The sequence below is a fragment of the Aquarana catesbeiana genome, linkage group LG03 (genome assembly GCF_042186555.1).
Source record: "Aquarana catesbeiana isolate 2022-GZ linkage group LG03, ASM4218655v1, whole genome shotgun sequence".
Lineage (NCBI taxonomy): Eukaryota > Metazoa > Chordata > Amphibia > Anura > Ranidae > Aquarana > Aquarana catesbeiana.
The window spans coordinates 141,985,087-142,002,154 of NC_133326.1; the positions used below are offsets into that span (position 1 = coordinate 141,985,087).

The 17,068-nt window shown below is 44.6% G+C and overlaps 2 protein-coding genes across 9 annotated transcripts in view; one reads left to right on the top strand and one right to left on the bottom strand.

The window, feature by feature from the left end:
- The window catches only part of SMKR1 (small lysine rich protein 1), a 31,829-nt gene extending 22,814 nt beyond the window's left edge, over positions 1-9,015 (bottom strand). The window contains exon 1 of one of the 4 annotated variants that reach the window (XM_073619359.1): positions 8,997-9,015. Coding sequence is in view for 1 of the 4 variants with exons in the window: in XM_073619360.1 (XP_073475461.1) it covers positions 8,617-8,619 (3 nt within the window). In the remaining 3 variants the exon portion in view is untranslated. The other 3 variants (XM_073619360.1, XM_073619357.1, XM_073619358.1) reach the window with 3 other exon arrangements.
- Positions 9,016-9,049: 34 nt separating this feature from the next.
- Positions 9,050-17,068, top strand: part of NRF1 (nuclear respiratory factor 1) — a 123,606-nt gene continuing 115,587 nt past the window's right edge. For 3 of the 5 annotated variants that reach the window (XM_073619355.1, XM_073619351.1, XM_073619356.1), the window contains exon 1: positions 9,050-9,205. The gene's annotated coding sequence lies outside the window, so the exon portion shown is untranslated. The remainder of the gene's footprint in view (positions 9,206-17,068) is intronic. The other 2 variants (XM_073619354.1, XM_073619353.1) reach the window with 2 other exon arrangements.

Sequence of the window (17,068 nt, forward strand, 5' to 3'; positions counted from 1 at the left end):
GTAAAAAAAGAAAAAAACCCATTTCAAAGATATATTAGAAGTGATAGGAATGAGATTAGCATCAAAAGGGTTAATTAACTGAGAACACCTACTAATTGCCTAACAAGACACATCCAATGAGATGAAATTAACCAATTGTATTGGGCGTGCCCTACTATCAATGAGAAAACCACAGTTACCCTACCGACAGTTGCAGTTTACATATGCGGGTATTTATTTACGCTATTTGCGCTTCAATGTGCGCTGGTTTGCACGTTCGATTAATGACTTTTCAGGCACAACCCCTTTTCTCTTTTTTTTTTTTTTTTTTTTAAACTGTGAAGCTAAAATCCTGTAGTGTAAGGAACCAGCATTTCATCCATGTATTTGTTTCTTTTTTCTGGGCTATCCACTTCAAAGAGGCATGATCTGTCACCAACTTAAAGTGGATGTAAACCCTCTCCTATACCCAGTGAAGTGAACAACCTCAGATGATACACAGAGATGAAACAAATCTCCCTACATAAGTTTTACTTGTATATCTGCCGTCTTCCCCTTTCTACACCCTTTGAAAAGTGCAGATCATGTTAAAAATCTATCTTTATTATTCAGCAGTACATAGGGGTGGGTGGAGAGACTGTATCTGCACTATGTGAGAGCTGATTGGAGGAAAGGGACACCCCACACTCCACATAGGCAGAGGAATGTGCAGAGCTGTATTCTGAGACAAGCCGTGTGCTTATCTCCCTCTAAGCTCCCTCCCAACACAAATTTTTAGCTAATGTTGTCTCATGTGTCAGTAAGTAAACACTACATATATGTGCTTAGTTCAAATTTAATGGATGGGTTTTACAACTACTTTAAACACTTGCCGACCAGCTGCCGGCGACCCGCAAGCGTGGTACACAGGGGCAGAATGGGGGTCTGCCTATGTAAACAAGGCGATTTCCATTCTGACAGGAGACATCTCAGAGATCTGTTGTTCCCAGTGATGTGGAACAGTGATCTCTGTCATGTCCCTGGTAGCCCATCCCCCCTACAGTTAGAACACACCCAGGGAACACAGTTAACCCCTTGATCGCCCCCTAGTGTTAACACCTTCCCTGCCAGTGTCATTTATACATTGATCAGTGCATTTTTATAGCACTGATCAATGTAATGAGGTCCCTGGTCCCCCAAAAATGTCACATAGGGTCAGATTTGTCCGCCACAATGTCGCAGTCCTGATACAAATCCTGCAGATCAGTGCCATTACTAGTAAAAACATAAATCATAAAGTTCATAAATCTATCCCCTATTTTGTAAACGCTATAACTTTTGCGCAAACCAATTAATATACGCTTATTGTGATTATTTTTACCAAAAATATGTAGAAGAATACATATTGGCCTAAACTGAAGAATACATTTGTTTTTTTTTATATTTTTTTTGGATATGTATTATAGCAAAAAGTAAAAAATATTATTTTTTTTCAAAATTGTTGCTCTTTTTTTGTTTATAGCACAAAAAATAAAAACCGCAGGGGTGATCAAATACCACCAAAGAAAACTCTATTTGTGGAAAAAAAAGGAGATCAATTTTTTTTTGGGTACAGCATCGCACGACTGTGCAATTGTCAGTTAAAGCAATACTGTGCCATATCATAAAAAATGGTCTGGTCAGGAAGTGGGTAAAACCTTCCGGGGCTGAAGTGGTTACGTCTCCCGCCTGCCGTACAGGGAAATGACGATTGCAAGGTGGTTCTATTGTTCTGGGACAACTTCCTATGATGGCGACGATTGTCGGTGGGCTGTGTCCCCAAGGAATGGCGCATCCCCGATTTCGGTAAAGAGCCGATGACGTGGCTCTTTACCCATGTGATCAGCTGTGTCCAATCACAGCTGATCACATGTAAACAAGGAAATGCTGGTTAATGACTTTCCTCTCCTCACACTGACAGCATGTGAGGTGAGGAGAGCTGATCAGCGGCATTTCCTCACAGGAGATACCTGCACAGATTATCAGTGCCCTGATTATCAGTGCAGCCCCAACAGTGCCCATCAGGGATGGGATGCCTATCAGTGCCCAACAGTGCCCCCTATCAGTGCTGCATATTGGTGCCTCCTTATCATTGCTATCTCATCAGTGCAGCCTCATCAGCGCACCACAGTGAAGGAGAAAAATGACTTTTTTTCAAATATTTCGCAATTAGTACAAAATGAAAAACTCAGTAGCGATTGAATACCACCAAAAAAAAAGCTCTATCTGCCTTAAAAAATGATAAAAAATGTGTTTGGGTACAGTGTTGCATGACTGCGCAATTGTCATTGAAAGTGTGACAGTGCTGAACGCTGAAAATTGGCCTAGGCAGGAAGGGGGTAAGTGCCCTGTATTGAAGCGGTTAAACTATCTTCCTAGCAGATAGAATTCAACACCCTTTGATGGATGAGCATTATTTCCAATGACTACATCATTTCGGAATAATGTTTTCCATTCTGTACATAGGACAATACCACCCCAAACCAACATCTGAGGCATAAGTCTAGACCAGGGGTAGGCAACCTCAGCACTCCAGCTGTGATAAAACTACAAATCCCATCATGCCTCTGCTTCTAGGAGTCATGCCTGTGATTGTAAGGGTCTTGCATGGTCTCATGGGACTTGTAAGTTTCACCACAGCTGGAGGGCCGAGGTTGCCTACCCTTGGTCTAGACCAGGGATATGCAATTAGCGGACCTCCAGCTGTTGCAGAACTACAAGTCCCATGAGGCATAGCAAGACTCTGACAGGCACAAGCATGACACCCAGAGGCAGAGGCATGATGGAACTTGTAGTTTTGCAACAGCTGGAGGTCCACTAATTGCATATCCCTGGTCTAGACGATACATATTAATCTGTAGAATGTAACACTGACTGTGTACAAATGGCTGCTCTGCACTTAATCATTGCAAAGTCTGCAATTATTCTATATTGCACCGCAATACATAAAAAGGCCTAAATCTGCTTCTTATTGGCAAGATATGGCCACCCCTGGATGGTGTTTGAATTATTAACTTGGGGTTTAATGATCCCATAGCCAGTGGAACACAATAGCACAGCAGGAGAGATCGTTGTACAGCGGCTTTCAGGGTTTTTTTTGTTCAGCCCTGCTGGGTTGAACGATCAAAAAAAAACTACTAGTGTGTGTGTACTAGGTGAAATTCTGTCCGGCACAAGGACACTGGAGCTTGACCTGTCACTACTGGATTCCTCAATAACCCCCAAATCCAACATTCTCGTAATTTCTTTGGTTATCACTTCCCTTTTAGCTTCTGCCATCCTGTAAGGTTTTAGATTTACTTGTTCCCCAGGCCATGCTTAATAACTGTGGTCTGGCCCAAAGAAAAAAAAAAAAAATCTCTATTTCAGAGCAGCAAGTCTTTTTAGTTCCTTGTTTTCCGATATTCAACAAAGTATCAGCCTGTGGAATATAGAGAATAACTTTTGCAACAAATGGTTTCTTATCTTTCCAGAATTCTAGCAAATTTACATGGTACATTTGTTGCTTTTCCTTTTCTGGCGTCTCCTAGGCAGACTCACTCCATCTGTCATACTGCATTGAAGCAGGTTGACTTCTCTTGACAAGCATTGTATGTTGTTGTATCCAGCGTGGGACTCCATAGTGAATACTCACTGTATTGTGGATATTACATACACATCAAGTATCTGTCTGAGATAACAACTGAGCAGTTGGTATAATAGATTCCAGAAGCAATACTGAAAATGATTTTCTTTGGGGAGATGTTCCAAGCTGGTACAAGTGATTACAAATAAACCGTTGTGTGTGCATATGCTGAAGCACTACTTGCAATGTGCTCTTATGTGATGTTTGCATATTATGATAAAGCTGCATTTGGGCTTATGCACATTGTAGCTCAAAGAAGAGGTTCCTACAGGCTTTTGAGCTTTTCTGAGCTCTCATTTTTTCTGCCTGGAAACTCCTCTCCATGTTGGCCAATGTGTCCATGCACACTATGACTTTTTCAGGAGTTTACAGGCATATGCTCTTACAGGCAGAACCCCTCCCCACCACCACCACCAAACTCGCGTTTTTTGAGAGGAGTTTGCGAGCAAAAAAGACGCCTAAGTGCCCAAAAACGTGTGAAATACTTGAAAACACACACACACAAAAAAAAGAATAGAAAAAAATGAGCCGAGGGGAGGGTTTGCGTAAATTAAAAAAACACTTATGCTCAAAAAAGCTCAACAAAAACATGCAAAAGAGCACAAAAAAAGCACAAGCTTCTTCAAGCTGAAATAAAAGCTCAAATGCCTATAAAAGCTTCTTTTTTTTCAGCTGCATTCTGCATGAACCCTTTATGTCTAGATAGGTTCTGAGTTGTGGAAATAATACATTGTTGCAACCCAACACTGAAATACAGTATTTGTGAATATTACAATATGTGCATCAAGGGATGAACTGCTTAGTCTGTTTGATTTGAGTTTATACCATAGAGCCCTTCACGCTTCAATGTAATATAAATTATTATAAATATATAGCTGTATGCATACAACACAGAGTAATGTGCACTTATGTGGTGTGTCCATTAATCTTCAATATATATATATATATATATATATATTTTACATGTGTAGGTGGGTCTACCGCCTCCATCTCCTAATCGGCAATATTAGAATGGTTTACGCTGCAAGTGTGATTGGGGTACATATAACACTCTTATGTATCTTGCTTGTTTGAAATGTCCAGGAGCCTACATCTTTTCTATGAATATTGTGGATGATTAAATTTTAGATACATAGAAATAAAGATATTGTTACTGTCACTGTACTGGGAACAGCAAACCCTTTTTTGTTACTATCTCTCTTCTTTTTATAGTGTAGGGCAGGGGTAAGCAACCCGCAGCACGTGAAGCCTCTTCTGCCGGTGTTCTCCCGAGAAAGTTCCCCTCGGTGGATAATGACCCCCCTGTAGTGCGCAGGCGCAGCGCTTGCGCAGTAGGAACAACAAGGGAGCCGTCGAAAAGAGCCGAAGCTGAACACTGAGTCAGCTGTACACGGCGCCTGCGTGCCAAGACTATAGTAAAAAAAACACTTTGTAACAGGCCCCTCGCGGGCTCGCTACGCTCGCCACGCTTCGGGCACGGCCTCGCTGCGCTCGCCATTTTAATATTCTAACTCTATGTCCACTTGGATGGTGGGGATTTAACGTGGACTTAGGTTAGATTGTAGTGCGCAGGCGCTGTATAGAGCTGACGATCAGCTGTTCTTCTTCGGCTCTTTTCAACGGCTCCCTTGTTGTTCCTACTGCACAAGCGCTGCACCTGCGCACTACAGGGGGGTCCTTATCTGCCGGGGGAACTTTCTCGGCAAGACACCGGCACTTGACTCCCTCTCCATCAGCAGAGCAGGGAAGTGTCAGTGAGACTCTAATGCATTCCAATTTCAGAATTCCCCACGCCGCACCTGCACTGAGGGGGAGGCTCTTTGCCCCCACACATTGTACAAGATGGGAAACATTGTTTGGTTCTCTAACTTTGCTGTAGCTGTGATCGTCAGCTTTTGTGATGGGGAAGAGATTGGGTGCAGTTCTGCTAAGGGGGGCGGTTCCTGTTTCCAGGAGGACTGTCTTGGCCACTGCTAAAGCCAATCACAGTCCTGCTAGCCCCGCTCACCATCTGGAGGAAGATGACTTGCTTGGTTGCCACTACAAATCTCAGAAAGAAGGGATTTCACTGTGATTGAGAAAACCCCAATCAGGTGACAGTTTGTGGAATTACGGTTGAGCTTTTGGGAACTTTGTTGAAATTATTCCTGAACCTTTGCGTCACCTACTACTGAACCCCTGCACACTGTGTCCCTTTAAGGCACAGCCAGTATTCAGCGCAATGAAAATCGTACCCAACCACTTTTTCTCAGCTGCGGGGGCCCAACTTATGATCCTTCACACAGGCCCACTGCTTTCAGAAAATGCCCCTGAGCTGAGCTCATCATTGCGCATGCATTCCATATGCTTGTATGTGATATCACATACATCACATACAAGCACGCAGACTGGATGCAAGAGTTGAATCAGCAGGATAAGTGTGCCAGGACAGGTAGATGTGTCTCATCTCTGCTTCCTTTCACCACTCTGCATATCACGCATATCATAGATGAGAAGAGGGTACAGCGGTGGAGCAGATGAGCAGGAGTGGTTCAGAGGTGGAACAGATGAGCAGGAGGGTACAGTGGTGCGGCAGATGTGCAGGGAGGTACAGTGGTGGAAGAGATGAGAAGGGGGTTCAGCAGTGGGACAGATATGCAGGGGGGTACAGTGATGGGCCAGATGAGCAGGGGGGTAGAGTAGTGGGGCAGATGTGAAATATGGTGTATTGGTGGGGCAGATGATCAGGGAGTTACAGTGGTGGAGCAGGAGAGCAGGGGGAACAGAGGTGGGACAGATGTGCAGGGGGTACATTAGTGGGGCAGATAGTAAAGTGGGTTACAGTGGTGGGGCAGATGAAAAAGCGGGTTACAGTGGTGGCGCAGATGAAAAAGCGGGTTACAGTGGTGGGGCAGATGAGCAGATTGGTTCAGTGTTAGGACAGATGAGAAGGTGATTCAGTAGTGAGACAGAAGAGCATGGGGATACAGCGGTGGAGCAGCTGTTCAGGAGGTACAGTGGTGGGAGGGATGAGAAGGGGGTTCAGCGGTGGGACAGAAAAGCAGGGGGGTACAGTGATGGGGCAGATGAGCAGGGGGTTACAGTGGTGGGACAGATGGGCGGGGGGGGGGTTTCAGTGTTGGGGCAGAGGAGAAAGGAGGTACATTGGTGGGACAGATGAGCAGGGGGTTACAACGGTGGGGCAGAGGTGCATGGGGTACAGAGGTGGGACAGATGTGCATTGGTGTGCAGTGGAGAAAGGAGGTACATAGGTGGAACACATGAGCAGTGGGTTACAGTGGTGGGGCAGAAGAGCAAGGGGAACAGAGGTGGGACAGGAGGTACAGTCATGAGGCAGATGATAAAGGGGGTTACAGTGGTGGGGCAGATAAGCAGATAAGTTCAGTGTTAGGACAGATGAGAAGATGGTTCAGTGGTGGAATGTGATGTGCATGGAGGTATAGTGGTGGGGCAGATAAGAAGAAAGGGGGAACATTGGTGGAGCAAATGAGCAGGGGGTTACAGTGGTTGGACAGAAGAGCAGGGTGGTAAATTGGTGGGGCAGATGATCAGGGGGTTACAGTGGTGGGACAGATGCGCAGAGGGGTACAGTGGTGGGACAGATGCGCAGAGGGGTACAGTGGTGGGGCAGATGTGCAGCGGGTTACAGTGGTGAAACATATTTGCAGGGGGGACAGTGATCTGAGGTGTGGAGTTGCAGGAATTGGGGCTGATCTGAGGCGTGAGAGTGCAGGATGTTAATTTCTCACTACTAAAGTAGTTTACAGCATTTACTTTATAAAAAAAAACCCTTTTTCGTGATTGAAAGTGTGAAGTTGACATTTTTTTGTTATAAAATCTGCACGCTAAATTTCTTTGAAAACATTTTTCAGGCACACTGTACTCAAAAGGTTGCCTACCCCGTTGTAGAGGTTCCCAGTACAGTGTTTTTCTGTTTGCACTAAAGGAGAAAGGAGTAGTGGAGGTAATTGTATCATTATCTGTATGAATAAAAGCAGAGAAACTAAGGCTCGGCTTACACTGATGCAATGCATTACATCACATGTAATTTGCACAGGAAACGCACCGCAATGTGTTTCTGTGTGGTGCAATTTGAGTCCATCACTTTGTATGGCTCAAATCACACTTCATCCACACAAAAAAGGTGCTGGCCCCTTTTTTTTGGGCACTGGAATCAGATCACATGGGAGGATTGAGCCACTCTGTGCACAGAACAGGTAAGTATGACATGTTTGTTATTTAAAAAAATAAAAGTAAATACATTTTTACAGAAGTTTTAATCTATGAAAACCTTCATCCCAAAAGTAAGAATATAAACTGCTGCTGTAACTGCCTATAAGGCTCCATTTGGTGTTTTGGGATCTCAGGCAAAATCACGTGATTCTGTCCGCGATCTCAAACCGCACTACAATCGCAAAACACATGTTTGGGTGCCCTCCATTTTCAATGACACCTAAATGTGGTGTGTTTTTTCTGCGATTATCCCGTGGCAATTGCGGCAAACTGCAGTGCGTGGAGCTTTTCACCCAAAAGAAGTTCCTGCTCCTTTCTGGGCGACAAGCTTTGCGTGTTGCGGTCTGCCGCATGATAATCGCAACAAAACTGCAACACATTTAGGTGCTATTGAAAATGAATGGCACCTGAAGATGCGTTTTGCGATTGCAGTGCGATTTAAGATTGCCAGTTCAGCCCTCTACCCAGACTGACAGTGGTGCTGGCCAAAGGTGTCTCTATTGTTCCTCTTTCAGAGTGGAGACACCTTAAGGGTAGTGTCCTAATCAATGAAGATTCCTACAGCCAGCACATTGGTAAGCTGCGATATAATACTTCATACCGCTTTAATGGAGAGAATTGAGATCATCATCATTATCCATCATTGTTATTCATCATCATCCTCATTATTATTATTCGATACTATTCATCATCATTATAATAATTTATCAATCATCATCGTTATTCATTATTCATCATCATCATAATAATTTATCAATCACCATCGTTATTCATTATTCATCATCATCACCACCCAGCAGTGTGCAGAGCTCCCCTCGCTCATACGATGAATACATACACAGAGTGTTGTCACTGCTGGAGCCGTTCTCCTGGCTGCATGTCGTGTTGCTGAGGATACAGTGTTGCAGTGGTTGCTATGGTCACGGCGGATGCCCCGCCTCCAGGAACTTTAGAACAAATCAGAAGGGCCGATTAGATGATAAAAGGTGGGGTGGATGTGGCTCCCCTGTAATAATCAGCTCTGTGAGCTTTGTGTATCAGGATAGAATAGGTCAGAGAATGCTTATAGCAGAAACCCTTAGATTTCATATCTGCGGGTTTAATAATTATGGTTAGAGCTCCCCAGCACCGAGACACTCACATTCCTATTACAGAACATTAGACCTTCCTAATATGGCTGCCGGGGGCGGACGTCACGCACACCAAGAGGCCGGTGGCGTCATGACGGCGGTGACGCAAGCTCCTCCAGCCTCGGTCGTGTGCAGCGTGGGCTCCCGCAGCCACTGCAGCTCAGAGAGGTCCCAGTTAGAGTGTCACGGCGCAGGCTCGGTGTAGCGCAGCCGCTCTGAGGTGAGTGCCCTACCGCGCAATCTCCAGCTATCTCAGCCCTGCTGGCGCAGCCGCAACACGGAGCTCGGGCTCCGGGGCTCTGCCAGCAGCTCCGCCCCGCACAGCGCTGGCCGGGCAGCGCAGCGGGACCTCGGAAGCCGGGAGGCTTGTGGGGGCTTCAGAAAAGGCGGGGAGGAGGCTGCAGGCCGCGCTAGGCCCGTGCGCATGCTGTACTGTGCTGGGGCGGGGAGAATGGGAGCCAGCGGCCTGAGTCTTGTGTGTGTGAGAGGGAGAGTGTGTGTGGACGGCCTCAGTGCTTACAATGAGCGGAGAGGGCCTCCCACCTCTGTGTACATTGTACTGTATACATACATGGCACTGTATACATACACCTCTGTGTACATTGTACTATATACCTACACCTCTGTGTACATTGTACTGTATACATACATGGCACTGTATACATACACCTCTGTGTACATTGTACTGTATACATACACCTCTGTGTACATGTTGCACTGTATACATACACCTCTGTGTACATGTTGCACTGTATACATACACCTCTGTGTACATGTTGCACTGTATACATACAGTACTGTATACATACACCTCTGTGTACATGTTGCACTGTATACATACAGTACTGTATACACAGGCCCCTGTGTACGCTGCACTGTATAGGGGCACAGGCATTGCTGCACCCCCAGCAGAAGGGTCACTTGTCTCCATGTCATGAATGGGGGGGGAGTTCAGATCTGACCTCACGCTGTGCCCCCCTCCACCATATACAGTGTACAATCCATATGTTGGATGAGTGGGGTCCCAGGTAGAGGTATGTAGTGGCCTCCTGCAATGTAGTCACACAATGCATGGTGGCACTCTGCATCCTATTGCTTTATTCCTTTCAATCTTATTTTATTGAAAGGTGAGAGAAGAACAAATGTAATAATCATGTTGCAGTATATTATAGAAATGTTTACACAGTGCAGTGAAGTAAACATATACAAAGTATGTGCAATCTGAGACTTCCTGTCTAGTATTCCTGAGGGAGTGGTAAGGAAACACATTATAGTCACATAAAAGAGTGAATAATAATATATGGGCGAATTCTCACATACAGTCTAGCTCCAACTATGAGAAGAATTAAAATATTAAGTCAAATCAGAACGTGTTTGGATCTCTCATTATCTTAAGATATAAAGCGAATTCATGGATCTAAACTTCACATGGGAACGCAGTCAGAAGTTCGGATATTTGATTCAAGGAGGGAAGGAGAATATTTAGAGAAAAATACCACAAAAAGAATAAAGAGGGCGAGGGGTCACTCCAGCATAGCTATATAGTAGATGACAGTATGGAAGCTTTTATGTATTTTTGGGGATCCATGGGCAACACATGCCCCTGAAAGATTACATTCTTTTTTTTTTTTCACTAGAATAAATTATTTTATAGAATGAACATAACGTCGATTAACTATACAAAAAAGCACAGTTCTCTCTACATTAATCTACTTCTCCATGTATGTATAGGTGAAAAAAAATATATATATTTTTCCCCCACACATACATGGATATGCAGATTGTGAGTGTGTGTGTGTGTCTATCTTTCATTCAAGTTTTTATTATCATTGAAAAATTATTACAGTATAATCAGCATAAAAAATCAGTACAATATAATTCACAGCAAATTCAAAATATGTGATCACAGTCTATTGGTTGTCTTATTACTGTGGTGAACTGCACTAACAATATATAGAAATAAAGTATAAATAATATATTGTAAACTCTTGACTTTGACTATATCCATTCAATTTCAAATTGTACACCTGCCTATTTTAAAATATATTAAAGCCTCACTCCCCCTTTGACACCCCAAAGGGGATCACACTGTGCCCAAGGAGGGGTGAGGATTCTCCCTCTCATTATCCATTTTTTCTCTTATAAACTTCTATTTGAGAGAAGAGAGGAGATATTATTGACAATCTGTAATATCCAGCTCAAAGATTATTACGGAATTTATCAGGGGTACAATATAATGTTCCCATTATAATAGATCAAAGACAGACATCCTGACCCTAGTATGAAAAATTAGTATATAAACCTGAGAATTTCTATGTAACTTTAAGGAAAAAATATACTGTTCCTAAAACAGAAAAAGAAGATATTTTAAAGGGAAAAGACTAGGGGAGAAGAAAAGATAAAGGAATAGTACAGAAAAAGAGTATAGAATGCAAAAATCAGCGATTGGTGTTGCTACCTATGTCTGGTATCAGAGAAATTCCCATAAACTGAGCGAAAGATTACGTTCCGTGAAGACGCTGGGATCACTGTTCCATCTCTCAAAGGGCTCGGGCTGGGTATTAAGCCACAAGCGAGTGTGATCTCCTGTAATAGGAGGTCATTTGGAGTCAGTAAGCATGGCAGTGTGCGCAGAGGTGGAGGTCTTTATCGCTTTTAACCACGACTCTTGGGTGTATCGTGTGTTAATTTCACGATTGAAAATCACCTTAAAACAGTGGACTATTTAAAACCTGATCTAATCAATTTTTATTTATGTACGGAGTCACTATATATATATATTATCTCTATCGATTGTCGCCTTGAAGTGTGCGGAAGTGTCTGGGACCCCAGCTCCTCCCAGGGCCTTCGGAAGAATCATAGTATCATGTCTTGTCCTGGGACGATCCACCGTCCATATAAATTTGGAGAAAATCTGACAAAGTTTCTTAACTGCTTCCCAACCGCTTCGCCCGCCGGGAGCTCCGTAAGCGTGATCGCGGGTCTCACGGACTCTATGTCCACGGGGATACCAGTGATCATCTCACGGAGAGGAAGAACGGGGAAATGCTAATGTAAACAAGCATTTCCCCCGTTCTGCCTAGTGACACTGTCACTGATCGCTGCTCCCTGTAATCGGAAGCGGTGATCAGTGTCGTGTCACACATTGCCCCTCTCCCCCACAGTTAGAATCACTCCCTAGGACACACTTAACCCCCTACAGCGCCACCTAGTGGTTAACCCCTTCACTGCCAGTCACATTTACACAGTAATCAATGCATTTTTAATTGCACTGATCGCTCTATAAATGTGAATGGTACCAAAATTGTGCCAAAAGTGTCCGATCTGTTCGCCATAATGTCACAGTCACGATAAAAATCTCTGATCGCTGCCATTACTAATAAAAAAAAATTATTAATAAAAATGCCATAAAATTATCCCCTATTTTGTAAACGCTATAACTTTTGCGCAAACCAATCAATAAACGCTTATTGCGATTTTTACCAAAAATATGAAGAAGAATACTTATCGGCCTAAACGGAGGAAAGAAATGTTGTTTTATATATTTTTTTGGGATATTTATTATAGCAAAAAGTAAAAAATAATGCTTTTTTTTTTTTCAAAATTGTCGTTATTTTTTTGTTTATAACGCAAAAAATTAAAACTGCAGAGGTGATCAAATACCACCAAAAGAAAGCTCTATTTGTGGGAAAAAAGGATGTCAATTTTGTTTGGGAGCCATGTCGCACGACCGCGCAATTGTCAGTTAAAGCGACACAGTGCCAAATCGCAAAAAGTGCTTCTAGTCTTTGGCCAGCCAAATGGTCCGGGGCTTAAGTGGTTAAAGAACGAGGTGGGAATATAGATAGGGATGTTTTGAAAGGGGTATAAGAACTCATACCCAACCAAGAGAGACACGTAGGTTGTTAGAGCCACTTGTGTTCTGAGAAGCAGAGGGGTAAAGTTACTTAAAAAGAGCTGAGCTGCATCCGTTGGAATGTGAATTCCTAGATAACGAATAGCGGTGGAACCCGTCTTGAAGGGAAAGAAGTACGAAAGTTGTTGAAGGGGCCACCTTTTAAAAGTGAAATATTGAGGATTTCCGACTTACTATGATTAACTTTGAAGTTACTCCCTTCTCCACATTTCCGGAACTCCTGTAAAATTGAGGGCAGGGATGCTTGCGGTTGGGTCACGAACATTAGCAAGTCAAGGCAAAGAGGGCGATTTTAGTATGAACAGAACCCATGTTAACACTGTGAATGGCTGGGTTGTTCCTAAGGGCGATGGCCAGATGTTCCATGACAAGAACGTAAAGGGGGGGACGAGGGGCATCCCTGTTGTGTTCCATTATGGATAGTAAACATTGGGGATAGTGATCCATTTAGTCTAATTCTAGCGGAGGGAGAAGAATCGAGGGACATTATTCTGGAGATCATATTGTGGCCCAATCCTATCTGCTGCAGAGACAAGTGAAGGAATTGCCAGTCGACGTGGTCGTAGGCCTTCTCCGCATTGACTGTGAGGTGGCACAAAGGTATATCGCGGGTGCGGGCATAGTCAGTGAGGAGAAGTGTTTTTAGAGCATTATCTCGTGCCTCCCTTCCGCTCATAAAGCCAACCTGATCCAATTGTATTAGGCGGGGCAACAATGGCTGCATTCTATTAGCCAACACATTAGCAAACACCTTCAAATCTACTCCTATCACTGATATAGGCCGATAGTTTGCACAAATAGTCCGGTCTTTGTCTGGCTTTGGGATGAGAGAGATATGAGCTTCAAGTGTTTGCGGAGGGAACACTGATCCTTCAGAGAGGGAATTAAACACTTGTTAAGAAGAGGGGCAAATTGTTGACGGGTAAAGCCGTCAGTGCCCTGACTTGCTAGATGGGGTAGCAGCGATGGCACAAGCAACTTCATCTTCTCAGATTGATGTTTCATCATCTAGAGTAGGTAATGCGGTTTGTGAAATATAAGAGGCCTTAGCTTCTTCCGTGGTGGAGGGAGCGTCAAGAGGGCTTGCAGCAGGTATGTTATACAGGGATTGGTAAAAATCCCTGCATATCTGGGTTAGCTTAGAAGGCGAGGAAACTGTTTCCCCAGATTTGTCCTGTATGTGGGATATAAAAGTGGAAGGTTGTTTCGTATGTAGGGAACGGGCTAACGATCTACCATATTTGTCCTGAAATTGATATTGATGGAAGGCAAGTTTATCCGCAAATGTACGGGCTGACGCTTTGTATGTTTCCCTAAGCTGGGTGTGGGTGGAAGAAACCTCTGTAAACATTTCCACTGTTGGAGAGCGCTTGTGTGTAGTCTCCAGTGTCCTAAGCTTATGAACTGCGGCATCTATCGCAGCCGAGCATTTTTTCTTCAGATGAGCTCCTATTTGGATGAAGTTGCCCCATAAAACCGCCTTTAATGCCTCCCATTTAATGAGTGGTGAAGCATCATCAGAAGCGTGATCCACAAAAAAAATGAGATTTTGTCTCTGAGATCTGCATGACACACTCTGGATCCGTGAGTAGTAAGTTGTTGAACCGCCATGTCCATTCATTCACTGGAGTGGAAGGGATCGAGAATGTCAGATATATGGGAGAATGGTCGGACCAAACCATAGGATCAATTTCACATTCCAGGGAACAATCTAGACAGCTTTGGTCGATTAGGAAATAATCAAGGTGACTATATGATGAACATGAGAGAAGTGAGTGTAGTTTTGCGGTTTTAGGGTACAGTATCCTTCAGACGTCAATAAGATGCATATTATAGATGGCACGTTTCAGAGCCCGCAGCTTAGGAAAAGATGTAGAAGAATGGGAGGTTGAGGAATCCAAAAGTGGATCCAGAGGAGCATTAAAATCTACGAATATGAGCTTGCCCTCCGTGAAACCCGCCAAGATATTCAAGTACTGCAAGGCTGATGGAATTTGAGTATTGGGTAGGTAGATGTTGGCTACCATAAATTTAGTCCCCCACAAGGAGGGTTTCACAAAAAACGTATCTTCCCTGGGGGTCCGACAGATGATCAAGTAATTAGATAGGGAGCGCTTTATGGAAAGCAATAGATACTCCCTTAGATTTTTGTGTCAGGTTGGTACTATGGATCCATCTGTTAAAGTATCTGTTGGAGCAGGAAGGAGTAGAGTCAGAGTGTAAATGTGTCTCCTGTAAAGGGAGCGCGTTAACCTGACGTTTATACACTTCAGGAGTGCGTTAGAGCTGTTAGAACCCCCAATGAAGTGAATGGTGTGGCGGATGGGGATAAGGCATTGTTCTCCAAGGTAAATCTGGGTCAGTCTTTTGGAGAGGTAGGTCATTGTATTCCAGGACCGGAGGATACCGAACTAGACCTAGGACGTCTACGGTGTTGCGGGAAAGAACCAAGTCCCATCTGTCTTGAACGATCTGGGTACAGATGGATAGAGGCTCCGTGGAAGTCCACTGGGCCCAGGATTCAAGCCTTCCGCATTATTTCCTCTTTTAGGGTATAATAGTGAACCCAGCAAAGGACATCTCAAGGGCGGCCATCCTGGGTACTACCCAGGCCCCCCAATCTGTGTACATGATCGAGCTCAATTGATGATGAGGTCTCTCTTCCCAAAACTTGAGCACGGATATGACAGTGGGCTTCAGATCCGCACCAGATGTTGCTTAAAGTGGTGTTCCACCCTAAAAAAAAAAAAATGCATGAATGTGCCTAAAAAAAATAAAAAAAAACATTACAGGTCCCAGATGACTGAGCGGTCAATCACGGCGCGTGGCGCCGCTCGCGCATGCGCAGTGGGTGCCCGGCTGTGAAGCCCGGCGCCCACAGTCACAATGCCGGCACTGCAGAACGGAGGGGGAGACAAGCGGGCTTCGATCCCCCGCATCGCTGGACCCTGGGGACAGGTAAGTGTCCAATTAAAAGTCAGCAGCTGCAGTATTTGTAGCTGCTGACTTTTAATTTTTTTTTTTTTGTAAATGGGAACTCATCTTTAAGGTATGCCTTGCAGCCTGATGTTTCTGTAGCTGTGGTTTTCACTTTCCTTTATGCGAAGCTGCTGATGGCACAAGCGACGGAGGTTTGTTGCAGATGAGGATTCAGGGGCCACTATGTGGGCCTCATGATCTTACTGGGTGGTAGTCAGAGCTGACACAGCCACCTCTAAAGTTGTAACCTTTTGTTTCAGGACGTTTAGTTTAACATGCAGGGACTCCTCCATTTTGATTGCCCAAGATTCAAAATCTGCCCTAATGGCAGAGTGGAGAGCTGTGGCTTCAGATCTGGTGGGCTCCCCTGTTAAGGGATGTATGTCTGTCTGGCATTCCCCTGTGCATGTGTCATGTGGCATTACTGACCGTGTAGAGGAGGCTCCTCTCTGGGTGCCTGGAGTCAAACGGTGCTGTCCTTCCATGGGTGAGCTGTTGCTGGAGGAGGAGGCTTCATCTTCCCTGTGTTACGGCCGGGTGCCATCTTGTCCTTGGGGGGTCCATGGGTCAAGCAGCGGCGTTCGGAGTAGAAAAAGCTGTATGGTGCCTTGTTGCAGTTCAGCGGGTTGAGAGCTCGCCACTGCCATGGAGATCGCGGGTGTACGGTGACTTTAATAATGCCTGCTATCGTCGGGATGGCATGGAGCTCAGCAGCATGCGCCTTCAGCCATCCATCCTATTGCTTTATCCTTCCGTGGTTGAGAGATGACATTTGCTTTGTATGTGGATTGCAGTCACCTGAAGAAATTAAATATAGAAAGCATATTTACCATTGTGTTCTATAGATTGGCTTGTGTGTGTGTGTGTGTAATGGGGCTTCTGTTTACTAACCTCTGGAAGGAAGAGACAGCTGGAATCTGGTCAGTGGCGTCTCTAGCTTTCATATTTAGGGGGGCTCATGGGGGGACAGGGACAAAAGTAGGGGGGCCAACTCTTGCTGTCCTGCCCCTGCTATTGACAGCGCTGGTCTGGTGTCTGTCTCCTTGGCAGTGGCGGCAGTCTATTAGGACTGGTGACATTATGGGTACATGCAGGGGAAGGCTGGCACTATTGGTTGTAGAGAGCTGAGCCCCCAGCTGGTCACCTAGCAGCAGTAATGCTGTATAACCTTCCCTGTTGACATGCTGA